This window comes from Poecile atricapillus, chromosome Z (assembly GCF_030490865.1).
Source record: "Poecile atricapillus isolate bPoeAtr1 chromosome Z, bPoeAtr1.hap1, whole genome shotgun sequence".
Classification (NCBI taxonomy): domain Eukaryota; kingdom Metazoa; phylum Chordata; class Aves; order Passeriformes; family Paridae; genus Poecile; species Poecile atricapillus.
Genome location: NC_081289.1, coordinates 100,431,205 through 100,455,928, shown reverse-complemented (window position 1 = coordinate 100,455,928; position 24,724 = coordinate 100,431,205). Strand labels below are relative to the sequence as shown.

General features: G+C 39.3%; 1 protein-coding gene across 2 annotated transcripts in view; it reads left to right on the top strand.

Moving 5' to 3' along the window:
* The first annotated feature begins 18,475 nt into the window (after positions 1 to 18,475).
* GAK (cyclin G associated kinase) overlaps positions 18,476 to 24,724 on the top strand; it is a 67,218-nt gene continuing 60,969 nt past the window's right edge. For both annotated transcript variants that reach the window (XM_058825950.1, XM_058825949.1), the window contains exon 1: positions 18,476 to 18,804. In XM_058825950.1, coding sequence (XP_058681933.1) covers positions 18,663 to 18,804 — 142 coding nt within the window. In that variant the 5' untranslated portion in view covers positions 18,476 to 18,662. The remainder of the gene's footprint in view (positions 18,805 to 24,724) is intronic.

Below are 24,724 nucleotides of genomic sequence, written 5' to 3'. Positions count from 1 at the left end.
TACACGCAGAAAATGCAACACAGAGTTTAAAATAAGAGGAGAAGAATGCAAAACTGCTAAAGAAAGGTCTTAGCTTAAATACTTTTTCCAAAATTACTACAAGAGTACTTTATTATCCTGAACTTATCCTGATTATTTCAGATGCCTTTGCAGGCATTTTTCATTGTCCTCTCACCAAGGAGGCTGCTGGCCTGTGCAGGTGATAGTAAAATGTCAGAAGTGACTTGAGGAGATGAGTGAAAACTGGGTAAGACATACCTTTTAGGATTTGATAAAATTGCTACTAGGCAGATGCCCAAAAAACAGAAGTCTCTAGGCCACTGGAAATTACATTTTATTAAGAAATTTTTTTGTTTTTTTTTAATCACAAAAAATAAATGTGATTTCTGTCTTATTTTTATCTTCTAGAAAAGGTATGTGATCAGATAAGTGATGCTGTCTAGATGCTCATCTCAGAATTCATCCAGATGCCAAGGTTGCCTGTGGTAAATATAACACAGATAGAAAAACAAATTAATGAAGTACAACATGTAATCAATGTTGATATAATGTCTTTTGTTCCAAAATTCCTCCAATAGCTGGCTGCCAGTCAAGACTTTCACAGTCAGTAAAAAGCTCAGCTGTGGCACTCTGATTCAGAAGAGAAGAAAAAGCAGGGAAAAAGCTGCAAAAAATGAACAGAATAAAGGAAAGACATAGTACTCCAGTGCAAATTAAAAATTGTGAAATGTAAGAAATACACCAAGTGGTATGGAAAAGTAGGGTTGTCAGAGTAGATGCTACCGATGAATCTAAGAAAATCAGGGAAAATGTGTGGAAAGATATATGTCAAAGTGCATGTCTTCACAAGGTAATTAGGGCAATTCCCATTGTTCACAGGAGGGTAAGATCATTTGAATGTGATTCTGATCAAAGTGGCTTGCTATTTTGTGTGACTTTCCATTAGGACTAGGCATGGGTGTTGTCACTAGCAGTAGAGGCTATGAACACGTCACCAAATTGGATTGAGCTGGATTGTCACAGAAAAATGGAGACAGAAAGGGAATGCACCTAAAGAGCTTTCCAAATACAGTGATTTTATTTCTAAATTATGCCACCAAGGCCATAGTTACAGCACAGAGGACTAACAGCATCTCAGAAACGCAACAATTGAATATTTTTAATCTGAAACATCTCATGTGATTCTTGGTGCACATATGTGAGCACTGAGATGTGAGGAGAGGGTTTAGCATATGTGTTAGGCTTGATGAAACTTGTATTTCCATACTTCAGGCAGTTATGCTCCTAAAACTGCTGAAAAATTGAAGATGGTAACAGAGGAATGCTGTAAAAATGTGAAGGAAGAATGTGCGTAAAAGATGTGAGAAACGGGTGTGCCATGATTACACAGACCTAGTAGATCATATTGTTGTACCAATTCTTTTTTGTGATTGTCTGCTATATGTTTTTACATAAAACAGAAAAGTTTGCATACCAGATGGACTCTTGAAACAAATAACAAAATAAAATATTAAAGTGATTCCACACAAAATTTCTAATGAAGTTGCATAGCTTCTTGTGCCAGGATCTTATCTTGTAAAAGTTTTTGTGGTTGCCAAGGACAACTGGGTGAATTACTGTAATAAAAATATATCAAAGACTGGTAATACCATCTGTTAATAAATTATGTTCCTTTGGCTTCAGGAAAACACCCAGCTGAAATTCTTGTATTTGGAGAAACAGCCCTACATGCTTGATCTGCTCTTACAGACATTTGCTTGCAGCCAATGTGAAGATAAGATAATTGGCTATAACAGGCCCCAGATTCATGCAGGCTTTTAAGTGTTCTTATCAGCTGAAGAGAAGAGTTATTGCACAAAGATGCATAAGTGTGCTAAGGCTTTACGCTGAGTTTCCTCTGCAATTAGTCTTTTGTTCACAGAATCATCTTCAGGACCTCTCAGTTTAACTGTGAAATAGTATAAGTAAATTCTGATATTTTACTGACATATTTTCTCTAGAGTGTGTGTCAAAAACTGGAATGATTTTGCTCTGAGGAGAGATCACATGCCAGGCTATAGTAGATTATCAACAAAATGTAAGAGGGACCCTTAAGAAGATAGGATAAGATGACTCTTCTGAAGGTGAGTGAGATGCATGGTGCTGACAATACTGATTGTTGGTTCAAAGGATATATTGTCCATTCACTTAAGAGTTGGACTTCATGATCCTTGTGGGTCACTTCCAACTCAGAATATTCTGTGATTCTCTGTGATTCTCTAATGATATCCTACATGTGTTCCTTAATGGGTCTGTTCTGCATGTGGCCAAAGTCATGGTTTTTTGTCCTCTGATGAATAAAATGAAGTGCGTATCCAGGCCTGGAAGAGGACTCACAGCTGTTGTTGATATGTATTTCTCACTGATGATATCGAAGGAGTTATTTTAAGGTGGCATACATGTAAAAGACTTATTCTCGAAAGTGTCTGGTATCTCTTGCTTTTCTGATGCAGAAGAGCTAGTATTTGGACAAATGTCAGAAGGTGCTTACATCTGTAGCTTTGTACAATGAAATTTTAACAGTGATGTTCCTTGTCCTTGGGGTGCACAAGCCTGTGACATGGGAAGTTCACACCAGAGGAATTCCTTATGTATTCTTTACATGTATCCCAAAGCAGTTTCCGTTCAGCAGCTGAACTGCTTACATCACTACTCCCCTTCAGTCTTCCCTTTTCATGTATGATGTGTACTTTTTCCTCTAATTCAATTGAATTCTAGAACATACTACAAGAAAAACTCAACAGTTTCTGGTAACATTTTCCACAGTCCTCTACCAGGTTTAATACCCAAATTATTTGAACCCTAGTCAAAATAAGCAATGTCATAATAAGCAATATCATAATAAACATAACAATCTTTGGTAGGGTAGCTTGTAGGATTACATGTATCCTATCAGTTTCAAGAATTCAAGTTTGACCTAATAGCACTAACCTACCCACATTCTGAAACTGTTAAATTAATGTGCTGATTGTCTGATTCTGTTAGCAATAAAAAATGCAGGAAGCTTAAATGCATAGTATTTTAAAAGTTTTAGCTAAGATAACTAGATGATCCTTAAAAACTTCTCTAGCAATTTGAGAACTTTCAAGAATGTATGAGCTAATTTTACAAAACTCCTTTCACTAAGACTGGACTGTAAGACTTGCACAGATTTAGTGGCCCTAGAATAACAATGTAAAGAAGTCAAGCAAGCTGTCTTCCATGGCAAGACTGATGATGACATTGGAGTAGGGGATCAGGTAATTCCAGGCACTTACTCAAATCTAGTTTAAGCACAAGCACTTAAAATTACAATGGACTGGAGCTTTTCTTTAAAAACTATTGTGCAAATTGCAAGAATTAGCAGCTGAGCACTCTGCACTCTCTTAATCACCAGAAGCTTGAAAACATATCACAGCCTTCAGCAGTTTCAAGGAAAGTGGCTTTCCCCATATTCAGTGGCCTTAACAGGATAGAGCTACAATTAAGGTTTTTGTCAGTCAGTAAGTTTCTGATCTTTCAAGTTCTTTAGCCTGGCAACATTTTCTCTGTCATATGTGAGGAGAAAACAGAGCAGTCTTGATGATCTTTATGTTAATGAAGCCTTTTCAGCAGGTTGTTACGGATGTGTAAGACAGAGCCATTTTTGGGAATCAGCCCCTATTATGGCTGTAATTTTTGCACATAAATGTTATTTTGGGCTGGTTTTATGTGAAGGGTATTAACTCTGCATGTTACTGCTGTCTCTTGCTAAGCTTGGGTGATTCTGAAGTACTATGAGGCAAAGAGGTGCAGAATGGAAAGAGGACATGGAAATGGGTAGCTTATTTCCTGACTTTTCAGTGCAGTTCCCTGATTTTTGACTATGCCACTGATGAAACTGATGAATATATGCTCTTAACAGTCCTCCTGGCACACAAACTGACCGTAAGCATAAGGGCTGTGGAACGGAATGGAACATGGCCCTGGGTCAGACCTGGGAAAACACAAGTTTGTAATAGATGCATCAACTGTAAGGGTAAGAAACAACTGAAATAATTTACCCTGTCTGCTACTATATTAGAATTTATGTTTGCCAAAAATGGTGCTGTCATTCTCATGTTCCAAGGTGCTGTGAGTTCCATGAAGTATGTTTGTATATAGGACCTACATTTGTTTAAACTGTTCTATCAGTGTCTCAGCAGATCTTTTCAAAGCAATACTTGTATTTTCCTTGTTTTCCCCTGGAGATAAGGAACATTAACAATTTACCAACAATCAGGTTTGGGTTTTTTCTGAATAATTTTACCAGCTGCTGACAGCTGTGTTTCTGTGCTCAGTGGATTAGTCACTGAGCCTGCTGTAGGAGTGATGCACTTTGGCTGTTTCAAAGACAGTAAGTTCTCTGTTTTCTGGGCTGTGAAACCTGAAGGACAGGAAAGACAAAACATACATGATACATGCTGAACTTTCCGTACAGCAAAGTGTTTCAGTCTTAATTGCTGTTATTTAGTCTGGATCAAGTGCACTGAGTTACACTGCTGCTGCTGCTGTTGCAGTACTACGTGGATTGTGTCCCTGCCTCTTGTTAGGAGTGTACAGAACATGTCAACAGGCTGATTTATGATGTATCTATTCACGTATGTTGGAGGAGTAGGAAAGTAGAGAGACCACTTTAGTCTGTAAGAAAATGGGTACTAAGGATGGAGCAATGCCAGTTTATACTTTCATGTGTATAAAAGCTGTGTAGAAGGGTGCAAAGGTTGCAGCCTATCATATTGTTATAAACGTACTAGCAAAATAAGGTTAATATAAAAAGCAACTTATTATAAAACAATTTCAATCATAAGCAACGAGAGAAAAAACCACAATAAAATAAATCAGCGCAGCGCCGGGTGGACAGGGGTCTGCACCCAGAGGTACAGATTTTCCCAAATCCACAAAGGAGGGATTGCAGTCCGGGGTTTTTATAGGGATTTTCGTATCCTGAGGCAAAACCCAGAGTGGGCACTGTCCAACAAAGAGTCTAGATGTGCAGTTGAATAGATTTCCTGGATCCATCGAGCTGAGTCAATAGTCAACTGGGCAGAGTCCTTTCACATGCGAATGGTTCTGGGTGCCTTCTGATTGCATCTTTTGGTTGGACTCCCGGGGTGGAGTGTCCAGGTCGGGTGTGAAGCAGATGGATATCTCAGCCAGGCTATTCTCATTGTCTGACTTGATTGCCTGTGTCTTGCTCTTTATCTCGGGCTGATAGGCGTCTCCGTGGATCGTTACCGCCTGAGTGGATCGTTACCGCCTGACTCGGGAAGGAATCTTTAGATCATACTACATTTTATATCTTTACATTATTATAAATCTTTATAATATCTTTATAAAGATTTATAATAATATATATCTTTATTATAAATAAATATATCTTTATTATAAATCTTTTTATATCTTTACATTATTATAAATATAACATATATTTCTTTATTTTCCTTCACGATTTTTTATCCAATGCCACATTTATCACAATATGATCTACAGTTGTTAATTTTAGGAGGGTTCTCCAAAATTTATTTTTGTTTTACTTTGCTAATCCACAATTTGAAAATATGTTAACACAGCAAACCAGACTGATTAGCATCAACTGCTAAAATTTGTAGCTTTCTTGCTGTTATTTCACTTCTCTGTGGCAATACATGCAATATCCCATAGTTAACCCCTTTGGTAGTGTTTTTACTTTCCTACAGTGACTTTAAGCATTGACAACAATCCATTATTTTTCATCGTCTTTGCCTTCATCTGTTTATCTTTAGCTACATTAAATAACTGTGAGGTTCATTTCCAGCTTTCAGACAGGTGTTTTTGGTCCTGAGTGTTCATTTTGGACCTGAGTGTTCATTGTCCATTTTTTTTTCCTCACTAGGTCACAATGGAATACAAGGAATGTAGTGGTGCACTGGAGCCCATCTGAGTGCACACAATTGTGATTTCAATAAAGCATGCACGGGACATCTATATGCTACAACATATACAGAATGAGCTGATGGAGAAAGTTGTTTAAAAAGTCATTCCAGAGAAATATCTTGATGAGGGAACCATTTATCATCTCCTTACAAGTGAAAAGTTGTAAAAGGTGGTCCTAAGGTATTACTTTGAAAAATAACAACCATGAAGACTTGGACTCCACCAAATGCTTCTAAGTGCTCTCTTGAACAACAGTGTAATAGAATGGTATACCTTTAACCAAAAAGTCTTTGCAATTTTAAGGAAGCTTCAGTTATTTCTATTGGAGATCTCTTACAAGACATCTGTCACCTAAACTGAAGCTATAACGTTTTGGAGAGCCACATGTACACATTCCTGGATCTTTGTCTTGCTTCCAGAAAGCATTTTAAATAAGGGAAATACAATTCTTAAGTTATGTGCTAAAATGCAGGCTGGAAGTATCTCTTCACTTCCATAATAAAAATCAGAAACAGAAAAAACAATTGATCTGGTATCTACATGGAAATTATTCACAAAGCTGAACAAATTTCAAAGGAGACTTAACATGCTAAATATCAATTGTCATTAGAATCTGACATACATTCTGCTTTCTAGTGCAGGTGTTAGCACTAGATAAAAAAGACACTGCTATGAAATTGTAAAAAGTTACCTTACACAAAACTGCCTAGTTTGTGCAAAGAGTTCAAAAGGATTAAAACTGTGAGGTGTGCTTTTAACCACATTGGGATAATGAAGGAATACCACTTTAACTGAGAAATTAAAGTTGGCTTTGCTCCCATATTACTTATTTGGAGATTTAAATTGTGGATGATTGCCATTTATCCTCTTTCAGGATGGAATTTCTCAGCAGTTTGGAGTTCATTTATCAGTGTGTAGTTGCCAGCTTTACGAATCTGACAGAAAAGCAGTATATCTCTCTTGGCTGAGTAAGTTGGATCAACCCATAATGTCGTAAGAGGCAGATGAAATCTATGCAAGAATTTGGGACCACTATCAGGGGCACACGAAGGAAGAAAGAAGAAATAAGCATAGTATCACTTGTGTCACCACTGAGCTATCATGTGAACTGAGCTAGAATTTCTCAGTATTCTTGTGCTGACAACATTGAGCTGCAGTTCCGTGAAGCCCCTGCTTCCCATTTAAAGTGTGTATCCAGGTGAAGCTTGTTAACCTTTTGGATTGTATGTGATCTGCTTTTGTCTCTCTAAGTTCTTGGCCTTCATCAAAGGGTTGCTGAGTGAAGACTTAGATCAGTAACCCACAGAAAGTATTTCATAATTGCTGATTTGAACGGAGCATTGTTTTTGTCATGTTTACAGTTGTGCTGCATTGTTAAAGGTTTTCAAAAATGACTGCAGCACAGATGACTTAGTACATTTCTGAAGAGTACTCCAGCCACCTAGTGAACTCTTTCATTAAGCAGTTGCATGGGAATGTGAACATTGTGAACACTGTCATATACATGACAAATACAAAAGAAAGCTGTACTCAATAACCTAATATGGGGTTGGATTAGCTATTGTGTCTTGTGAATAAATTTAGTAATTTGTCCTTCAGGTTGATGCTGGACAGATTGGCTAGAAGATCATTGTTGATAGGTACAGAAGCTGGGGAGCCCATGGGGGAGGTGCATTCTCTGGAAAAGATCCCTTAAAAGTTGAGCATTCTGCAGCAAATGCAGCTCACGGGATTGCAAAATCTCTGGTGAAAGCTGGTCTCTGTAGAAGAGTATTAATGTATGTAAGAGCAACCGTAAAAGTAATTCTGAACTACTTTTACAAATTCTGAAACACAAATTCTGTCTCAGAATACATACCACCATCACAGTGTCTCTCCAGTTTCAGAATATCTTTTCTCATAGTAGAATGGGGCTCCAGGAATTTTTTTGGATCCTTATGAGGGAAGCCAAAGACATAGGCCAGGATGGTCCTGAAACAAAGACTGCATTCTCAGTAATCTTCTTTCTCCAAGTCCTTTGTCATCCCAGGTCTAGGTACTTCTTTACATCATCCTTGCATTTTAGATGTTCTGCACACACCTGCATGCCCAGCACCCCTGGGCATGAGAAGCACAGCACATTGCATTTATGGGAGCACTTCTTAGATGTAGCTGTTCAGCTTGCAACTTGCAATATCGTCATACTGGTTGTAACTAATCTGTTTCAAACTGCACTTGAAATTACCTTAATTTGTCCCTAGTATTCTCCTCTAGGATAGGGTGACTTTTCTAGAGTTTAAGACAAGAACAACTTTCATTAGTCTTGTATGCTCAGACAAAAAACAATGCACTTCCTTGTGCATGAATTTTTATTATAAATAAGTCAGAGAAGTAAAAACAGCTATTTTACTGACACCTTGATGCTTTCACATGAACAGAATGTGACTGTTAAACAGTGCCATTTGTCTAGGTGAGTTTCAATACTATTTCATACAAATATTTTTTCTGAGTAGCTGCTACGTCCTAAGTAATTACAGAATATTTCCTAAGTAAAATGTAGCAGCAATCTGGCCAATGCTTCGCTGCAGTGGTGTGTTTAAAGCTTCTTGCTTTCCCTATGGAGCAGAGGAGAAGCCCACTGAATATCATTATGATCAACAACATAGTATCCAGACATCCCAATTAGCAACAAGGCTTCTTGCTTCGGATGTTGTGCATTGTTTGACACTCGATAGTTTGCAGTTAAGAAAAGGGCAGATAGGGAATAAACCAAGCACAAATGAGTTTTGGTTAGCATACATTTCATTTTTTTTTTTTTCCTAGGGTAAAGAAGACAAACTTCTGATCTTTTCATATGCACATTTTGAAAGTCATTTTTCAACATCTACATCACTTATTTTTGAGTTAGGTGGGGATGTTGTTATTCCAGTAATTTTCAAGGATCTTCCTGAAATACAAATTCTAGGCAAGGAAAGAGTGATCTTTTTAACAGCAAATTATGGAGATCTCAGATAGTAGCAATGAAGATAAGATGGGAAGATAATAGATCAGAAAAGCCAATGCTCTTTTAAGCCTTGAAGGCTGGATTGAAGATTAGCAAAAGGAAAAATCTGTTAAGTGCAAATGCAAAAGTGATTTCAGCCCATTACTATCTGTGTGCTAGAGACCTTGCCAGCCTTCACTGAGGCTGACAACTGAACTGGCTCTCCTATGGATATTGATTTTATGCTAACCATCTCTCACAACAAAAGGAAAAATGGAAAATAGAGGTAACTGCAGTCTAATTAGATGTATATTAACACAATATTATTTAGTGTTATAGAGAATTGTCAGCTTATTGGGCAAATGGATATCATAATCTCAGAATTAGCTAAGGGAAGATAGTCACGATTAGAACAGTTTCTAAAAAAAATAAAATAAAAGAAAAAGCCAAAACCAAGCCATAAATATTTATAGAATTCAGAGTCTCCAATCCTTAAGGCTTGAAATCCTTGTGTCTAGCTGAAACTGAAGGATGAAGAATAGCAGCAGCTGAGGGTGACAGAAAGTATCTCTTTTGTTTTAAAGGAATGTCACCTATGTCTGATATTTGACCAGGCTCTGAGGAAAACATTGATTTTCTAACATAAAAGACAAATAGCAAAAACATCTCCTAACTTTCCTATGGCAACAGGATGTTAATAAACTCTACACTGATGCATATGATAAGCCTTTCCTTTGTCTTAAGCAAAAAGCAGGAAGAACTGTATTAGCTGTATTTGGATTTTATGCTTGTGTTCTACAGTTATCACATGCCCTCTTGCCATTTCAGCATTCCATTACGGAACATCAGGTAGATCTGAAGAAGAACTGCCCGAAATTGTCCAGAAAAACTTTGATCTATGCCTTGGAGTTATTATAAGGTTTGTGTGGTGTTAGTATTTACTGTATGGAATCATACTTTTAATGCTCTCCCTTACAGTTTAATTATCTGGCTTACAGCCTCAAGAAAGCCACCTTCATCATAAATCTCTAATTGATATAATTTCTGCTCTTCCCTTATCCATGCACCCAGTACAACATACAAGAGCCAATTGATAAATTAGGTCACAAAGTACACTGAATAAGTAAGACCAGCCTCAATTGCACCATGTATATCTACCAGTAACCCTGGTAGTGAGCTGTGTTGCAATTCATTAGCCAGGTGGTAGTGTGCCTGGTCAAGCTGAATTAAAGTTTAACATTACACAAAGTTAGGCTTTCCAGTCTGTTTACAGGGTGTGCAAGGCTCCAAATCTCTGCCTTATCTGAAGGACAACAGAAATATTGGCCCTTTCTGAAAGAAGTGTTGGGCTCTGTGCCTCTGATATTCAGGTGGCAATAACTTACAAGACAGCTGAAAGGCTTTGGTGCTCTCATGTCACAGTTTGGAGTCAACTAAATTTAACTAAAAATCTATGTTTCTTAAATACTCCTTTGAGATCTGAATGACTGTGATGAAACTATTGTAATTGAACTATTGTATAAACTTAAAAGCCAAAACAAGGACAGCCATGAAATGAATGTTCTTGAAGTGAAAATTCACTTGTGATCAGAAGTGTCACCATGCAATCAGACAGGACATGCAAACCCAAACTATTAACACTGCCTTTTGCAGCCCACCATCTCTGGAATATTTCTGGGCCTGAAATAGAAGGTCTCTTAGAAAAACACAGCCCTTACATTTAAAGAAGCATGGGAATTACTCTTTTCTTTGAGAGAAGAAAGGACTGAAGGAGAGAAGAAGATCGGTATATATCCTTATCAGCAGTTGCCAACCTACAGTGAGCTGTAATTTGTCCCTAGCATTTTTCATTATTTTTCTGCCATTTGTGACTCATATGATTCTTTATGTAAACTTCAAGGCAGCAGAGCTTCCTGCCTTTTTGTAGTGTGGCTTCCTGAGACCAGAGTGTACAGGTTCATCTCCTCAATTCTGAGTAATTTCCTAATCTCTTGGCTGATTTTCACCAAACCTGATAGGCTGGACCTCTTAGACGTTTTGTGAAATTCTCAAGCAATGGAAAGAAACACTATCTCTTTCTGCTTTTAAGGAAGCAACCACATTGTGAGTTCCTCCTTTATTTTAAGTCCGCGAAATTGACACAGGAGTTCAAGCCTGAGATAGATACCAGCAAGAACTCGAGTCCATGTGCATGCTTAGTAATTTTGAGCAATGCAGATTTTAAAAGTTCTGTTCTAGAATACTAAAACATAAATGCTACCTATTTCATTATTTGAGAAAAATGCTTTTAATGATTCACTTTCGGATTAAATACAGAGCTATTAAAATTAATAATTTCTTTATATTCCAGAACAATCTTGAACATATTTGTCTTTGAGGGGAAAAAAATATCAACATGTTAGTGAATAGGAAGTCTCTTTATTTTCCCTTAAAAATGAAATACTTTTCTGACAAGCTATATCAACATTCTGTTGGTGTGCTCAGCTTTTTGCATTCTTTTTCAGAGTATGCAATATAGATACTGAGAGCAGAGCTGACTTATAACTATAATAGTCAAAGATAATGCAAGGCATAATGGCAACTTCTATTGCCATAAAGTAATGTTTTCCAAGTGCTATCAGTTCACAAATATAATCAAAACTGTTCTCTAGCTTTATCATTTTGGTAGTTCATCACTAATAATGTGTGGTGATCCCTGAACATTTATCTTGACTTGTTGTATTGAAAAATGCTGCAGTTTAAAAATACACTATCATAATCCTGGAAGTGGTGAAGGCAGGTAGGAAAGGCAGAAAGCAGGCAATAAACCATGAGCATTCTTGAGTGAATATTTCCTTGTTAAACATCACCTCACCATATTTAAAATCCTATAAATTGTGCTGGCTGTCCATTATAATCATTGACATAGTTCATGATGTTTTACTTTTCATATTTCAATGGCATTTGGCTTAGGATCAAGCACACATGACTCCTACAGTAGCCACTGCAGCATGTGACCATGCTGCACAAAATATTACTTGAAACAAGACTTAGCTGCTCTATATCATACATGTCCACATAACTGCAAGAATGTGTATTGATGATCCTGTCAGTATCTGTACTACTTTCCTTCCTTCGTCATTTCTCCACTGATCTTTTCTCCAGCAGTTTGCAACATGAATTATCTATTATAAGAGCTTTCAAAGATAATTAAAGCAAGATAATACCAAACAGAAGAAAGCCCAAGCAGACAAAAATGTTTCAAGTCTTTCATGAAATGAAGAGAGACTTCTATAGATACCTGTAGCTAACGATGTATCATAGCTGCAATCCACTATATTATGCAGGCTAAAAGGCGGTAAGCATGACTTGCATCTTTATTATAATTTATCTGGTCATAATTATGTCATGTAAAGCTCTATTCTAAATAGAGACTTTGTGTCTCTACATAAGCAGTAAAGCCTCCACAGTTACTTAATTTAGTAGATCATTATCACCTTTGGCAGCTTCTTTTGAGAATTCTCTGCTTGCCTCAGTAGCTTTAGAAAATATTCTATATAACACTTGAAATAACAGAAAACATGTTGATGCTTGCCCAGGTGCAGCTGAACTTTTTTCTGTTTAAAATGCTTCTGTACTGTAACATTTATAAAGACTAACTGCATACTTACTGTATCTCTTAGACATTGGAGGAAATATGGCTACTTCACCTCGGTTAACAGAAGATAAAGGCTCCAGTGGTAAGTAGCCAATTGTATCCTTAGTCTCAAGAGAGTTTTAAAAAACTTCCTCCTTTCAAGCAAAGACTGACCAGTCCACTGCTCCGTTGATAGACCAGAGCTGAAGTGGGGTCACTGTACATCTGTACCTGCACCTTACCCGTCCTGGTACAGTTAACTTGATCTAGCACAGGAGTACTGCAGTCAGTCCTTGTGACCTATATATGAGGCACATTTTTCTTCCATAAAAAAACCAAAACTAATTTCTGTAATTCTTTTGTGGACATTTTTTTGCAGGTTTTTTTTTTTTTTTAGTTGAATTTAATGACAGGTTTTCCTTTTTATCACAGGAATCTGGACCCTATCTTGCATGAAAATAATCCAGTTTAGTTTGCTTATGGCCATGTAGGCATAAAATCTATCATTAACCTTTATTAAAATTGTTCACATTGGTATTGTCTAAGGAATGGTTATGTAGCTTGCTAATTCTGAAATGTCAGACTAACTTTCACTTTTAGTAGGGCTACAATGTTTAAATGTCAGGGGATTGCAGAGATGACCACAGAATAAAACGACTATAATGACTTTTTAAAAGAGAGCTTAGTAAATGGGCATATAGTGTCAATTTTACAGCTGTCTCAATTCCAGCAAGTATCAATTTTACTGTCGTAATACTTCACCCTTTCAAAGTGAAATAGTGATGCTTTGGTTCTCACAGAAGAAGACAAGTCTTCTGTTAAATTTAATAAAGAAATTATTTGTTCAATTGAGGTGTCTGTTAATCATGGCTTTTCATCAAACAAACAAACAATAAAGCAACACCACCTAAAAAAACCCACAGTGTATTTCAGACAGTAAGAACACTGAAACATTTCTTTCACTTTCCTTTCTGGCTTCAAAGTTAAAGGCCTTTTGTTCAAGGAATGGGGTGGACTCTTTCTTTCCCTTGTCATTGACTGGTGTTTCAAGGACGTCAGAAGCAGCAACTGCAGAGGAAATCCCTAACTACAGACTGGCACAGGTACAGTGTACATTCAACCTCCAGTCACACTGCCCACAAATTTCAGCAAGTTTTCTAATAACCAGTAAATAAATTTTATTTATTCAGGGTAGCTAATTTGCCCTATTTAAAATTTTCCTAAAGAACAGCAAAAAGATATATGCCTTGTTTGAAGCCAGCAAACAGAAAAGACACATCTGATAACTTTGTAGTGTCTAATCCAAAGCTAGAGACAAAACTATTGCTCCACAAAGCCAGTGACGTATTTTTTTTACTCACTGGTATATTTTCAGCTATAAAGAAAGGGTTCCCAAATCAATAACAGCAGTTATTGCTGAAAAATTAGCTAAATTGGAATGTAGTGTACATACATAGAGATCAGTTGAAATATCTTTATTTCCAAATGCTTTGAATACTGCTTTATTAACTGTTACATGACAATTAACATAACAAATATAATTAATATATTTTATTTTTTAATACAATTAATATAACAAATAACAAATAGCATAGGTGACAATTAACCTCATTATTTTAATATCAAATGAACAGGGTCTTATTTGAAATTCTTGGCTAAAGTACATTATAAAAATCTCCCAATATATATCAGGTAGTAATCTGCATAGGAAAAAATAATATACATCAGAAGAACACAATCGCTTATGCATTGTGTTTTTGCAACTAATACAAAAAGAACCATGAATGAAAAAATTGTGCTGCACAAAATTACCTGGGTGTAACACAGAGGTACTACCGGCTATTCACTTCTCAAAGCCGCTGATTCTTGATGGATTGTGTTAGGCAGAACTAAGTCTAGATCTTTCAAAAGGACATAGTTTCACTCAAGACTAGGCTAGCCAGTTGGGAAAGAAAAGGATTGGACAGAAGTGCCAGCTTGGCTCTAGGAGTGGTATATTTGAGTTCTGAGAAGAAATGGAGGGTCTCTGCATGCAAATCAAAGATATTAAATTAAGAATGGTCAAGCCCCATCTCTTTGCTTTCTGTAAGAATTAGCAGTATGACTACATTACAAGAGCAACTGCAATAAAAAGTACAAATATTGAAGAAGGATTTAATCTTCCTTCTGAGATGTACTTCTAAAATAGATTTTCAGCCGTGCTGAACTTAATGAACCCTATCTGGATCTACAGAGACATTATTATGTGTGCCACTTTTTAAGCTATATTTTGATTAAAAGTTATATAGAGATTGCAAAGTAGAATGCTAATTCATTGCTGTTTAATTAATTTAATCACTAAGAAGCTGAAAGCAGGTACTGGGATAAAAATTAAAGTGCTATCTTTACTACATGCTAATAGACAAAATGAACTTTTTATTTAATAATTCCCCGGTTTATGGTTCTGCCCTACCTTGACCATATGACACAGGAGGAAATCCCTTCTTTACCATCTTCCCCACCCAAGGTTTTTGGCCAGAATCATTTTTGGTGCATTCTGGGTGAAGCTGTAGAAGAAAGAAGACTATGAGAGAATTAAAAGGGGAAGGTTGGAGCAGAGCTTTTTAATAAGCAGCTCGAGCACACTGGAGTACAGTGTGGTTGTCAGAACTAGGATGCAAACTAGTAACAGATGGAACAACCTTGTTCTTCTGTGCTTTTCAACAGGAATTGCCAGCATATAAGTGGATAAGCCTTACACTTTCAGCAGCGTTAAGAAAAAAACAAAGGCCTCTTAAGCTGCATAAATAGAAAGAATACTTTAGTTTTTTCCTACCAAGTATTCTTAAAAATGGCAGCATTTTACCACACTTTTGCCTCAGCAATAAATGAAGTCAGCTGCCACTACTGCAGAGTCTTCTGCGCTCACTGAATGATCTGCTTGATGTCTCCAGTATGATTCTGGATATTTAAAACCATAGGTCAGTAAAATAGTACTCAGGTTTTCTTTTAAACTTTTTTAATCCAGAAAAGCTGCGTTCATATCTAAGCTCTCCTATCTTACCTGCAGTAGTTGCAGTGCCAAATCCATCCTGATTTTTTCAAGTGTAACGCTCCTGCTGCCTATCCTACATTTTTTCTTATAGCTTTTTCTTTCATGCATAACAGATAGTTACACCTCCTGCAGTCTTTCTGAGAACAAGTTCCCACTGTAAGTTATGATGGAGAAATATTAAATGTATATATAATAAATATATTGAAATATGATATATGACATAGATTATATGAGATATAATATATATATAATATATAATATAGTACACTACATAATATACCAAAATTCAAATAATATATCTGAATGACTTCAAATAACAATTGATCGAGCTTTTATTATCAAACTTCACACTCAGTGCCTAACTGCATAAAATTTTTGGGCTGGAATTTTGATTATTTGTGTAAAGAGCCTTTCTCAACAGTCAAATCTCTTGCATAAGCAGTAAACCCATCAAGTTTTAAATAGAATCAGTTTTCATGGATGTAATTTTATTTACTAATTTTTATACATTGAAAAGGTACACATTAATAGAGAAACAAGATTCTCAGGCAATATATTTAATGGCATTTCAACAGGAATTCTGCTGCTGAAACAAATAAAGTCCTGCTGCCTTTTCATCCTCAGTTGTTTCTTCTGACTTTGGGACATCTCTTCTGAGCTGAGATAAATGTGAGGCTTAGCAGTGAAATAAATAGACACAGAATTTTAGCATGGTGTTAAAGCTGGTTAGCAAAAAACCCACAAAACTCCAAAATTTCCAAAAGAGGTTGTTTTAGCCCAGATCACTCAGTCGTTACTGAAGTGGCATCAGAAGCCTCAGTCTTCATTTCAGCTGAACAAATATGAAGTAGTTGCCTCATATTCCATTTATGAAAAAGTATTCCTTTTGGGAATCACAAGAGGCCATGCCCCTGTAATGTACACAGTGCATGAAGGACAGCAAGTACTTAGTTTATGGAAGTTGAGTGAGAAACACAACTTCGAAAAATCTAACCAGTCATCTGTGCAGGAGAAAGTAGCCATGGCCACCTGAAATATACAGAATTTGCGGATATCTGTGATTGTCTCAAGGTGATGGCTGCTGGCAAGGTGCAGACAGTAAGGACTAAACTTCTGAAAGAGAATCTTGCTATTGGTGTTATTTCTGAAAAAAAAAGTTTGAAGACAGCCTTGCTTCTAGTGATCTGCTGTCTCAGGTCATACAGCCTTACTCTGGAAATGGGCTGCTCAGTCTGAGATCTACAAAACCTGTGGAGAAGTCAGCCTTATCTGAAAAAACATAGGCTGACACTTTCTGTGGATATGACAATTCCCAGCAATCTTGTGTGTGTTGGTTTTGCACAGCCTGTTTTTTGGTAGCAGCAGGGGGCATGGAGATGTCTTTTGGGAGATGCCACCATGTCTAGCACAGCCAATCCCTGATGGCTCTGAATATGGACATGCTGCTGGCCAAGGCTGGGCCAATCAGAGATGATGGTAATGTCTCTATGATAACAGATTTAAGAAGACGTTAAACCAAAAGTAGCATTAGGGGTGCAGTTTTAATTCTAGCCAGAGAAGAGTATGAGGTGAGAACATGAGAGGGAAAACCACGGACACACCAAGGTCAGTGGAGAAGGAGGGGTAGAGGAGCAGGAGCTGCTCCAGGCACGGGAGCTGAGATTCCCCTGCAGCCCCTGATGCCGCCCATGGTGAAGCAGCTGTGCCCTGCAGCCCCTGGGGATCCACAGGGGATGCAGAGATCCACCCACAGCCCGTGGAGGAGCCCATGCTGGAGCAGGTGGATGCCTGGAGGAGGCTGTGATCCAGTGGGAAACCCTCCAGAGAAAGGCCCTGCTTCCAGGCTGGAGCAGCCTGTCCTTGGGGGATTGCACCCTGTGGAAGAGTGACCTTCACCACAGCAGTTTTGGGAGGATTGTGTGCCTATGGGAAGGACTCACATAGTTTTGGGAGGACTGCTGCTCCTTAGATTTAGAGCCTCGCTGGAGAAGTTCACAGGGAACTGTCTCCCACGGGAAGGGGCCCCACAATCTCACAGGGGAAGGGCTCCTCTCCCAGAGCAGTGGAAGAAAACCTTGAGTGCCGAACCGACCAGAACCCCACACCCGGTGTCCCTAAGTTGTGAGTGCAACGGAGGGAGCAGTTGGGGGAAGAAGAGGCGTTTTAAAGGCTTTATTTTATTACTTTTCATAATCCTCCTCTGATTTTGTTAGTAACAAACTCAATTTTTATCTCTAAGTTGAGCCTGTTTTGCCCTTGGAGTGTTTTCTCCCGGCCGTTATCTGAACTCATGAGCCCTTCGTTAATTTTTTCTGTCCTCCGTCCAGCTGCGGCAGGGGAGGGTGAGCGGGTGACTCCCGTGGATGCCTGGCATTTGGCCAGTGTGGAACCACGACAGAGTGACACACCGAGAGCTCTCCCCCACCGCGCCCTCCCGTGCGTCCCGGTGCTGGCACTGGGGGTGCAGGAAGGGCAGCGGCCCGTGAGGGTCGCGGGGAAAAGCGACAGCCGTGGGAAGGTCCCGTCCCGAGGGCAGACGAACAGGGAAAGGACGGCAGCAATGCTCTGTGGGAAAAGCGCAGGTGCTGCCCAAGCGCCAGTGGTGCCGGCCGACAGGAGGACATTTATCGCTTGCCGACTGCCAACCTAAGTGTTAATATGTGGAAACACACCCCTGCCTGGGGAACGGCGGCCCTTCCTGAGGGAAAGCGCCGCGGCGAAGGCGGGAAGGCGAGTTTCGCGCCTTGCCCGCGGCCGACAGGAGCGGGGAGCCGGGACCGGACCCGGAGTCGGTGAGGGGACGCGGCAGGAGCGGCGCAAGGCGGAGGCCGGGGCGGGAGCAGCAGCTCCTCCCGCGGGGCGGGGCCGCGCCGGGCCGGGCTGCGGCGGGCGGGCGGGCGGGCGGCACCGGGAGCGCGTAAGTGACGCAGCGTTCCCGGAAGCCGCCCGGAGCTGAGGGAAGAGCGGCTGAGGGGACGGCAGAGCAGGCAGGTGGGGTCTTGCCGCGGCTGTCGGTGGCTCGGCGGAGCCTTCCAACTCCATCCCACTCTGCTTCCATCCCTTTCCGTCCCGTTCTGTCCCGCTGCCTGCCAGGGGCCATGTCGCTGTTCCAGTCCGCCCTGGACTTCCTGGCGGGCCCCGGCTCCCTGGGAGCCGCCAGCCGCGACCAGAACGATTTCGTGGGGCAGACGGTGGAGATGGGCGACATGAAGCTGCGCATCAAGCGGGTCATCGCCGAGGGTAAGCTCGAGCGGCAGGGCCGGGCCGTGCGGGGCGGACCCCGGCGCTGCGGGGCTGGGATGGGCTTCCCCGCGGGCCTCCCGCTCCTGTTTTCCCCGTCTCCTGTTCCTAGACCGGGAGGGTTTCCTCCTTGGCAGGCCGCGCCCGGGTGGGGGCGGGCGGGCGGCGGGCGCGGCGGCAGTTCCGGCCTCTCGGGAAGGGCTGGAGGTGTCCGAGCCGCTCCCCGCCGAGCCGGTGTCCCAGGCACGGAGGGACGGTGTCCCCAGGCCCTGGGGTCGCAGCAGCGCTTGGTATTACTGTCCTGCCTCAGAAATAGCCACCGAGAGCCGCTGTGTTGTTGTGTGGCTACTTCTTCGCTTGCTTTGTGGTTTAAAATGCCTTCACCACATAAGAGAACTCAGAGGAGTCTGTAATCTGTCAGGGTCTTTATAATCTACTAAAGACCTCATGGAAGTTCTGGTTGGGTGTTTCATTTTATTGTTTTTTTTAATGACAGTGTATAATATTATGCCAAACATGCAAGATTGCCTCTGTTGTTTGGGGTTGTTTAGAAGACTATGGAATGCAGGAAAAGTGTTTGTTTTAAACACACTTGTCAAGAGGCTGATCTTACTGTGCACGTAGATTTTGCTAGAGTATGATGAGTTAAATATCTGGGCAGCTTCCAGTTTCAGTGAAGTTTTGGGTAGGAAGCCTGGCACATGACTTGTTAATCTGTTTTAGAAAAGATGCAATGTTTGATAGATGTAAATTACTCAGATATTAGCAGAAATTTGGATCATCTTGTGCTTGTGGCCGGAGAAAATGCAAAAGAAGAACCACTGAAGGCTAGTCTCAGAAGACTAAGATGTGAATTTCTATACTACTGCAGACAAATATTTCATTAACTTTGTAGAGATGGTTGATGTTATTTAGATTAAATACCTCAAAGCTCTATTCAGCACTCCTTTTCATTATTGGAGTTTTTTCTGTAGTTTCTTCTTGTAATTATCTGATACTTAATAGTTTTCTGTTGAAATCTAGGTGATCAGCATAGAGGAAAAATATGGTTAGAATTAGCTACTTCAAACCACTTGTAGGCTACTTATAAAAATTTTTGTGTTGTAAAACAACAGCAGCTGGGTCTTCACCACTGCTTTAATCTTCTTAAGGGCAATAATTTATCATTTGAATGCTCAAAGACTTCTGGCACATGATCTTAGAGAAAACCTGGCAGTTTCTTACGTAGTAAGTTGCATTTAAAGCAGTACTAAATGTCATGTCCTCCTGTTTGCCTTCAGCCTTTACTTACACCTTCTTTACGGTCAGAATTGTGATTGAAATGTAAGTCTTTGTCTTTTAGCATTCACATCCTCAGTAGGATGTGAATGCTAAAAGAGCTGTCTGTGCTGCTGATACTGTAACATTATTGCCCTCAGTGACCACAGCAGTTACCAAAGGACAAAGGAAAGTTAGGGCAGGAGGCTATTTTTGAAGCATATATGCTATTTGGTTATGCTTCTGTAGCAGGTATTTTAGTACTTCACTTTGACAGCAGCCTACTGTTTCCCAGAATCTGACACAGGCATTGTAAAATGTCAAGGGAAAGATGCCAGGTTAGATGACTTAAAGCAAATGGAAACACACTTTAACTCTACAGTTCTCAACAATTTCTCTGTAACCAGAGAAATTTGTGTTACATGTTTGTCTCAGTGTTATGGTATTATTTTATGTTGTTTTCTTTTCTTATTTTGCCAACCAAAGTTGGACTAGCTGCTTGCTTTTTCTGGAAAATATAATTTTCTAGCTACATTTCTTCAGTGTAGCTGGTCTAAAAGACCCCTTGTGGTATATTGAGTATAAAAGTAAAATAGATATAAGGTACAGAAGTCCTGTTCTCTCCAGAACTTCTGTCTTCAGACTTGAATTTGTATAGTTTATTTTGTTGCTCAAATTATGTTTATCTTTCAGCTCTGGATGTGTTGTGGTACCTTCTGATACATGGGTCCACAACTGTGGCTTGTGTGTATTCCCTTCCACGATTACAAATATAGAATCTGTTTTTCTTCTAGATCGGTTCTTTCATGCCAAATTTCCTACTGGAAAGTCAAGTGCTGCTTTCTGAATTTGGATTTCAAATCCATGGTGAACTGTGTGTCATCTGCTGATGCAGACAGAGCCTTTTCCGTAGGCTCGTATGCTCAGCTTTGTTTGTAGCTGGTGTGAACAGAGCCTGTGGTTTAGCATTGCGCGGTGTCATGTGGCAGCCCGGGTTCAGTTGTTCCCATAGCCCACAACTCCTTCCAGCTCTGTAGCGTGCAACAGTGCTGGTGCAAATCCATGTTTGGCTGCGCTCTGAGACTTGTTGCACAGGTTGCTTGGATGTGATTTCCTGTTTGTTTCACAGAGGTGTCATGCTGGGTAGGACTGGGCTGATTGAAAATGTGGTGTGCTGCTGCAGGAGGCTGACAGCAACCTGTGGGCGATGAGCTGGTGATAATCTCTTGTATTGATACTACCTCTAAATGCAAGAACAGACTTAAGGGCGTCACAGACTGGACTGAGCACTCCTAGAATATGGTATCCTGGTTCTTTTTCTGCTTGGACATTTCAGTAGCTCACTGCAGATAAGATCTTAGAGGACCTTGAATGGGGGCCTTTATATATGGTCTCTACTTGCCCTTGGTATGATGGTGGCTTCATGTGTCATGGCTCTCTTGGATCCTTCCGTTAAGTGCACAGACACCCACACAGTTTTACTTAAGTAAAATAGTCACAGATTTCCTGCGTAATTAGTGAATATTGTTGCTTCTTTTGTATATGAGACTGAACAATTTAGAATAAACCTAGTGTTTGGTTGTGTGAAAAACAGCGAACAAGCAAGCACATGTTTAGCAACCATTCTTCACGTGTAATGAGTTCTTAGGCTTCCTTTGAACAAGACATTGACAAAACAGCATACAAGAAGAGAACATGATGAGAAAAGGAATGCATTATTCAATCTGTTTGATCTGACTCTAAAGCTTTTACTGTAATGAAAAATCATTCCTTAATCAGGAAGATAGCAATAGGCTACAGACATAAATGGGTACAGGCTTTAATTTTGGTTTTTTTTTTAGTTTAAAACTGGATGTCATAACTTGAAGCCACATAGGTAGGTAACTTATTACAATCTGCTTTCTGTTAAGGTGAAACTTCTGCAATTAAAGCAACTTTTTTTTTTTTTTTTTTTCTTTGATACTGCAGGACTTCCTCAGAGTTTTGAGTGTGAACAGGCAGTATTACAGTTTGCCAAACTTACAGGAATAATTCTATCGTCTGTGCAACTGCTGGATTCATAGGATAATGATAACATAATTAAGCTGAGGCTTTTGAGCAGATTTAATTTGTAAACTTTTAGCAGCAGAGGCACAATGAATGCTTAATGTTAAGTTTCTGTGAGCGTTGTTAATTTGCTGGTAAGTGGGGGGAAAAAAAGATGATTCCTAAAGAGCAAATAAAGCACCTGACCTAGCAACTTTCCAGCTGGCATTCTCTTTACTGTAAATGTAGACAATGTTTTCAACATGGAGCAGAACAGTTCTATTTTTTAAGGCTGTTGTTTCTTGGCTGTAGCAATTCCTACTTGCAGGGTAACTTTGAAACTTTTAAGATATTCTACCTCTCTGCTTCTCAAGGGTGTGTACAGGTCTTTAAATCTGGGCCATCCTTCATTCTTGAGGCAGTTTCATTGTGTTACTAGGACTTTGCAATGGACACAAATGCATGACTGGATTTCAGAAGAAAAATGCTTGTGAATCAATGCGTGGCAACAATCACTGAGCGTGTTTTCTTTTTTGATACTTGATAGAAATCAAAGTTTTCAGGTAAGATGCACTGTGATTTACAGTCCAGATTAGAATTATAGTGTTTCAGTCAAGTTATAGTATAAACCACTGAAAGTTGATATGGAAACAAATTTGGTCAGTATTTGGGAGGAGAGTAGAAAGTCATATCAAATAGTTACAAACAGGAAGCTACTCACACCCTCACTTTCTCATGACTAGTTAAGTGCATAATGAAACCGTGAGTGAATTACAGTAGCAAGCAGTGTTACGATGTGGCTGATGTCCCTATTTTGATGCTTCTTTATTTGTCACTTTTCTGAAGCTGCTTATCTGAAAAGATAATTTGTGGAGATGTGAAAAACAGGGACACGATAAAAAAGTTTAAAATCCAACGTAATGTGTAAATGCAGCAAAGGTATTCAGTATTATGCGATGTAGGTTTGACTTGAGGGAGAATCCAAATGTCTTGGTTGGAAAAGCAACAGTTTTCCAGTCTCTCTAAGAGAATGATGAGGTATTGACAGGAGCACTGCCTGAGGCCTGTGATGGTGCAAAGATAAGTGTAGAGTGCTCACTAATAAAGCAAATGAGGTAGAGTTAGTTCCTGATTTTCATGAGATGGTGTAGTGCTCTGTAGTGAGCCTTGATGTGTGAGAGCTTGTGTCTATAGAAAAGGAATAAACCTAGTTTTCTTCTGCTGTAATTTCTGTACTAGAAAATACTGTCTGAGATGACTTTGGAGGGCTTGGGCTGTCTTCTGAGAATGGGGCTCTGAAATGCCTCAGCAATGCAAAACCTGTCTCTGTGGGCAGCAGCTGGGATGGGTGTGTACATATCTCTACACTGGTAATCTGTGTGGGGGAATACTAAGATGATTTTGCTGATACAGAAAGCCTCAGAAAACTGTCTTAAAACCATCTACAAACATTTACATGAGTAGAAAAAATGAATGAAAACACACCAAATGTGCTTACATTCTTCAGATGCCCATCAAAGTTTTTTTTTTTTAACTTCCATTTTACAGTTTGCCTCAGTTAGGTCTGTTGTACAGGTGTTTGTAGAGGTTTGTTGAAAATACTTTTTAAATTATTTTTTCTGAATGTTTGCAAAATATATCGGTCAGGGAGCTTGGAGTGAACTGTTATGGCAGATCAGAAATTTTGCCAGTAAACTTGTCCCTACTGAGGGTATATTAAAATTGCTTTAATAGACTACTTCTTCAAGGGAGCCAGCATCAAACTATAAATTAAACTGTTTTTAAGGAAGAAGCAGTAGGAATAGTTTTGCCTTTTGCTTAAGAATTGTTTTCACTAATAGCAGATGGTTAAAAAAAAAAGAAGTTAAAAGTGTCTTCACAACATGCTGTAACTCCTTTGGTATCCCAGAAAACCCATAGAATTAAACATAGTATCTGTTGTAGAAGTGCTGCAGAAGTAATGAACCAAACGCTACATAGAATGAGCCAAGTTGCATGGAGCTGAGTTTGTGAAAGAGTGAAAAGGCAGAATGGGAAACTTACTTGAAGCTGATGTTTTGAGAGGGGCATAGTTGTAAAAGGTGAGCTTGTAGGTCATAGCAGTTGGATTCTGAATAAGGCAGGTGTAATGAAGTAGGAATTAACCAGGCTCGATACCACTGTCTTTTCTCTGGAGACCTGCAAAGTTTAATGAACTCGATTCTGTTTAGCGTTTCTTAGTACTTGATAACAAGGTACAATCACTGAAGTAGAAATGCATATTTTAAGCTAGTTATATACTCTCAAACTTCTGCTATCTCAATGAGGTTTGCACAGTGTTCTTGAGCAAAGGACAAGTGTTTGAGAAAACAGATAATTTGACAAAAGAAGTTTGAAGGAAAATATTTTATGGAATAACACATTACAATTTAATAACAATATTACTGTTATTGGAATGTGTGCTCCAGTGCTTGAAAAAGCTTTCTGCTTTAAATACAAAGCATGAGGCATGACAATTATCTTAAAAATAGGAGGTGTATGTTTAGCATTTATCTTCCTTCGTTATTGCTGTATTTTATACAGTGTTAGCAGTGTAATATCAAAAAATTTTAATTGAAATTATCAGGTAGTATTTGCTTTAGTGCAGTTTGGTTTTATA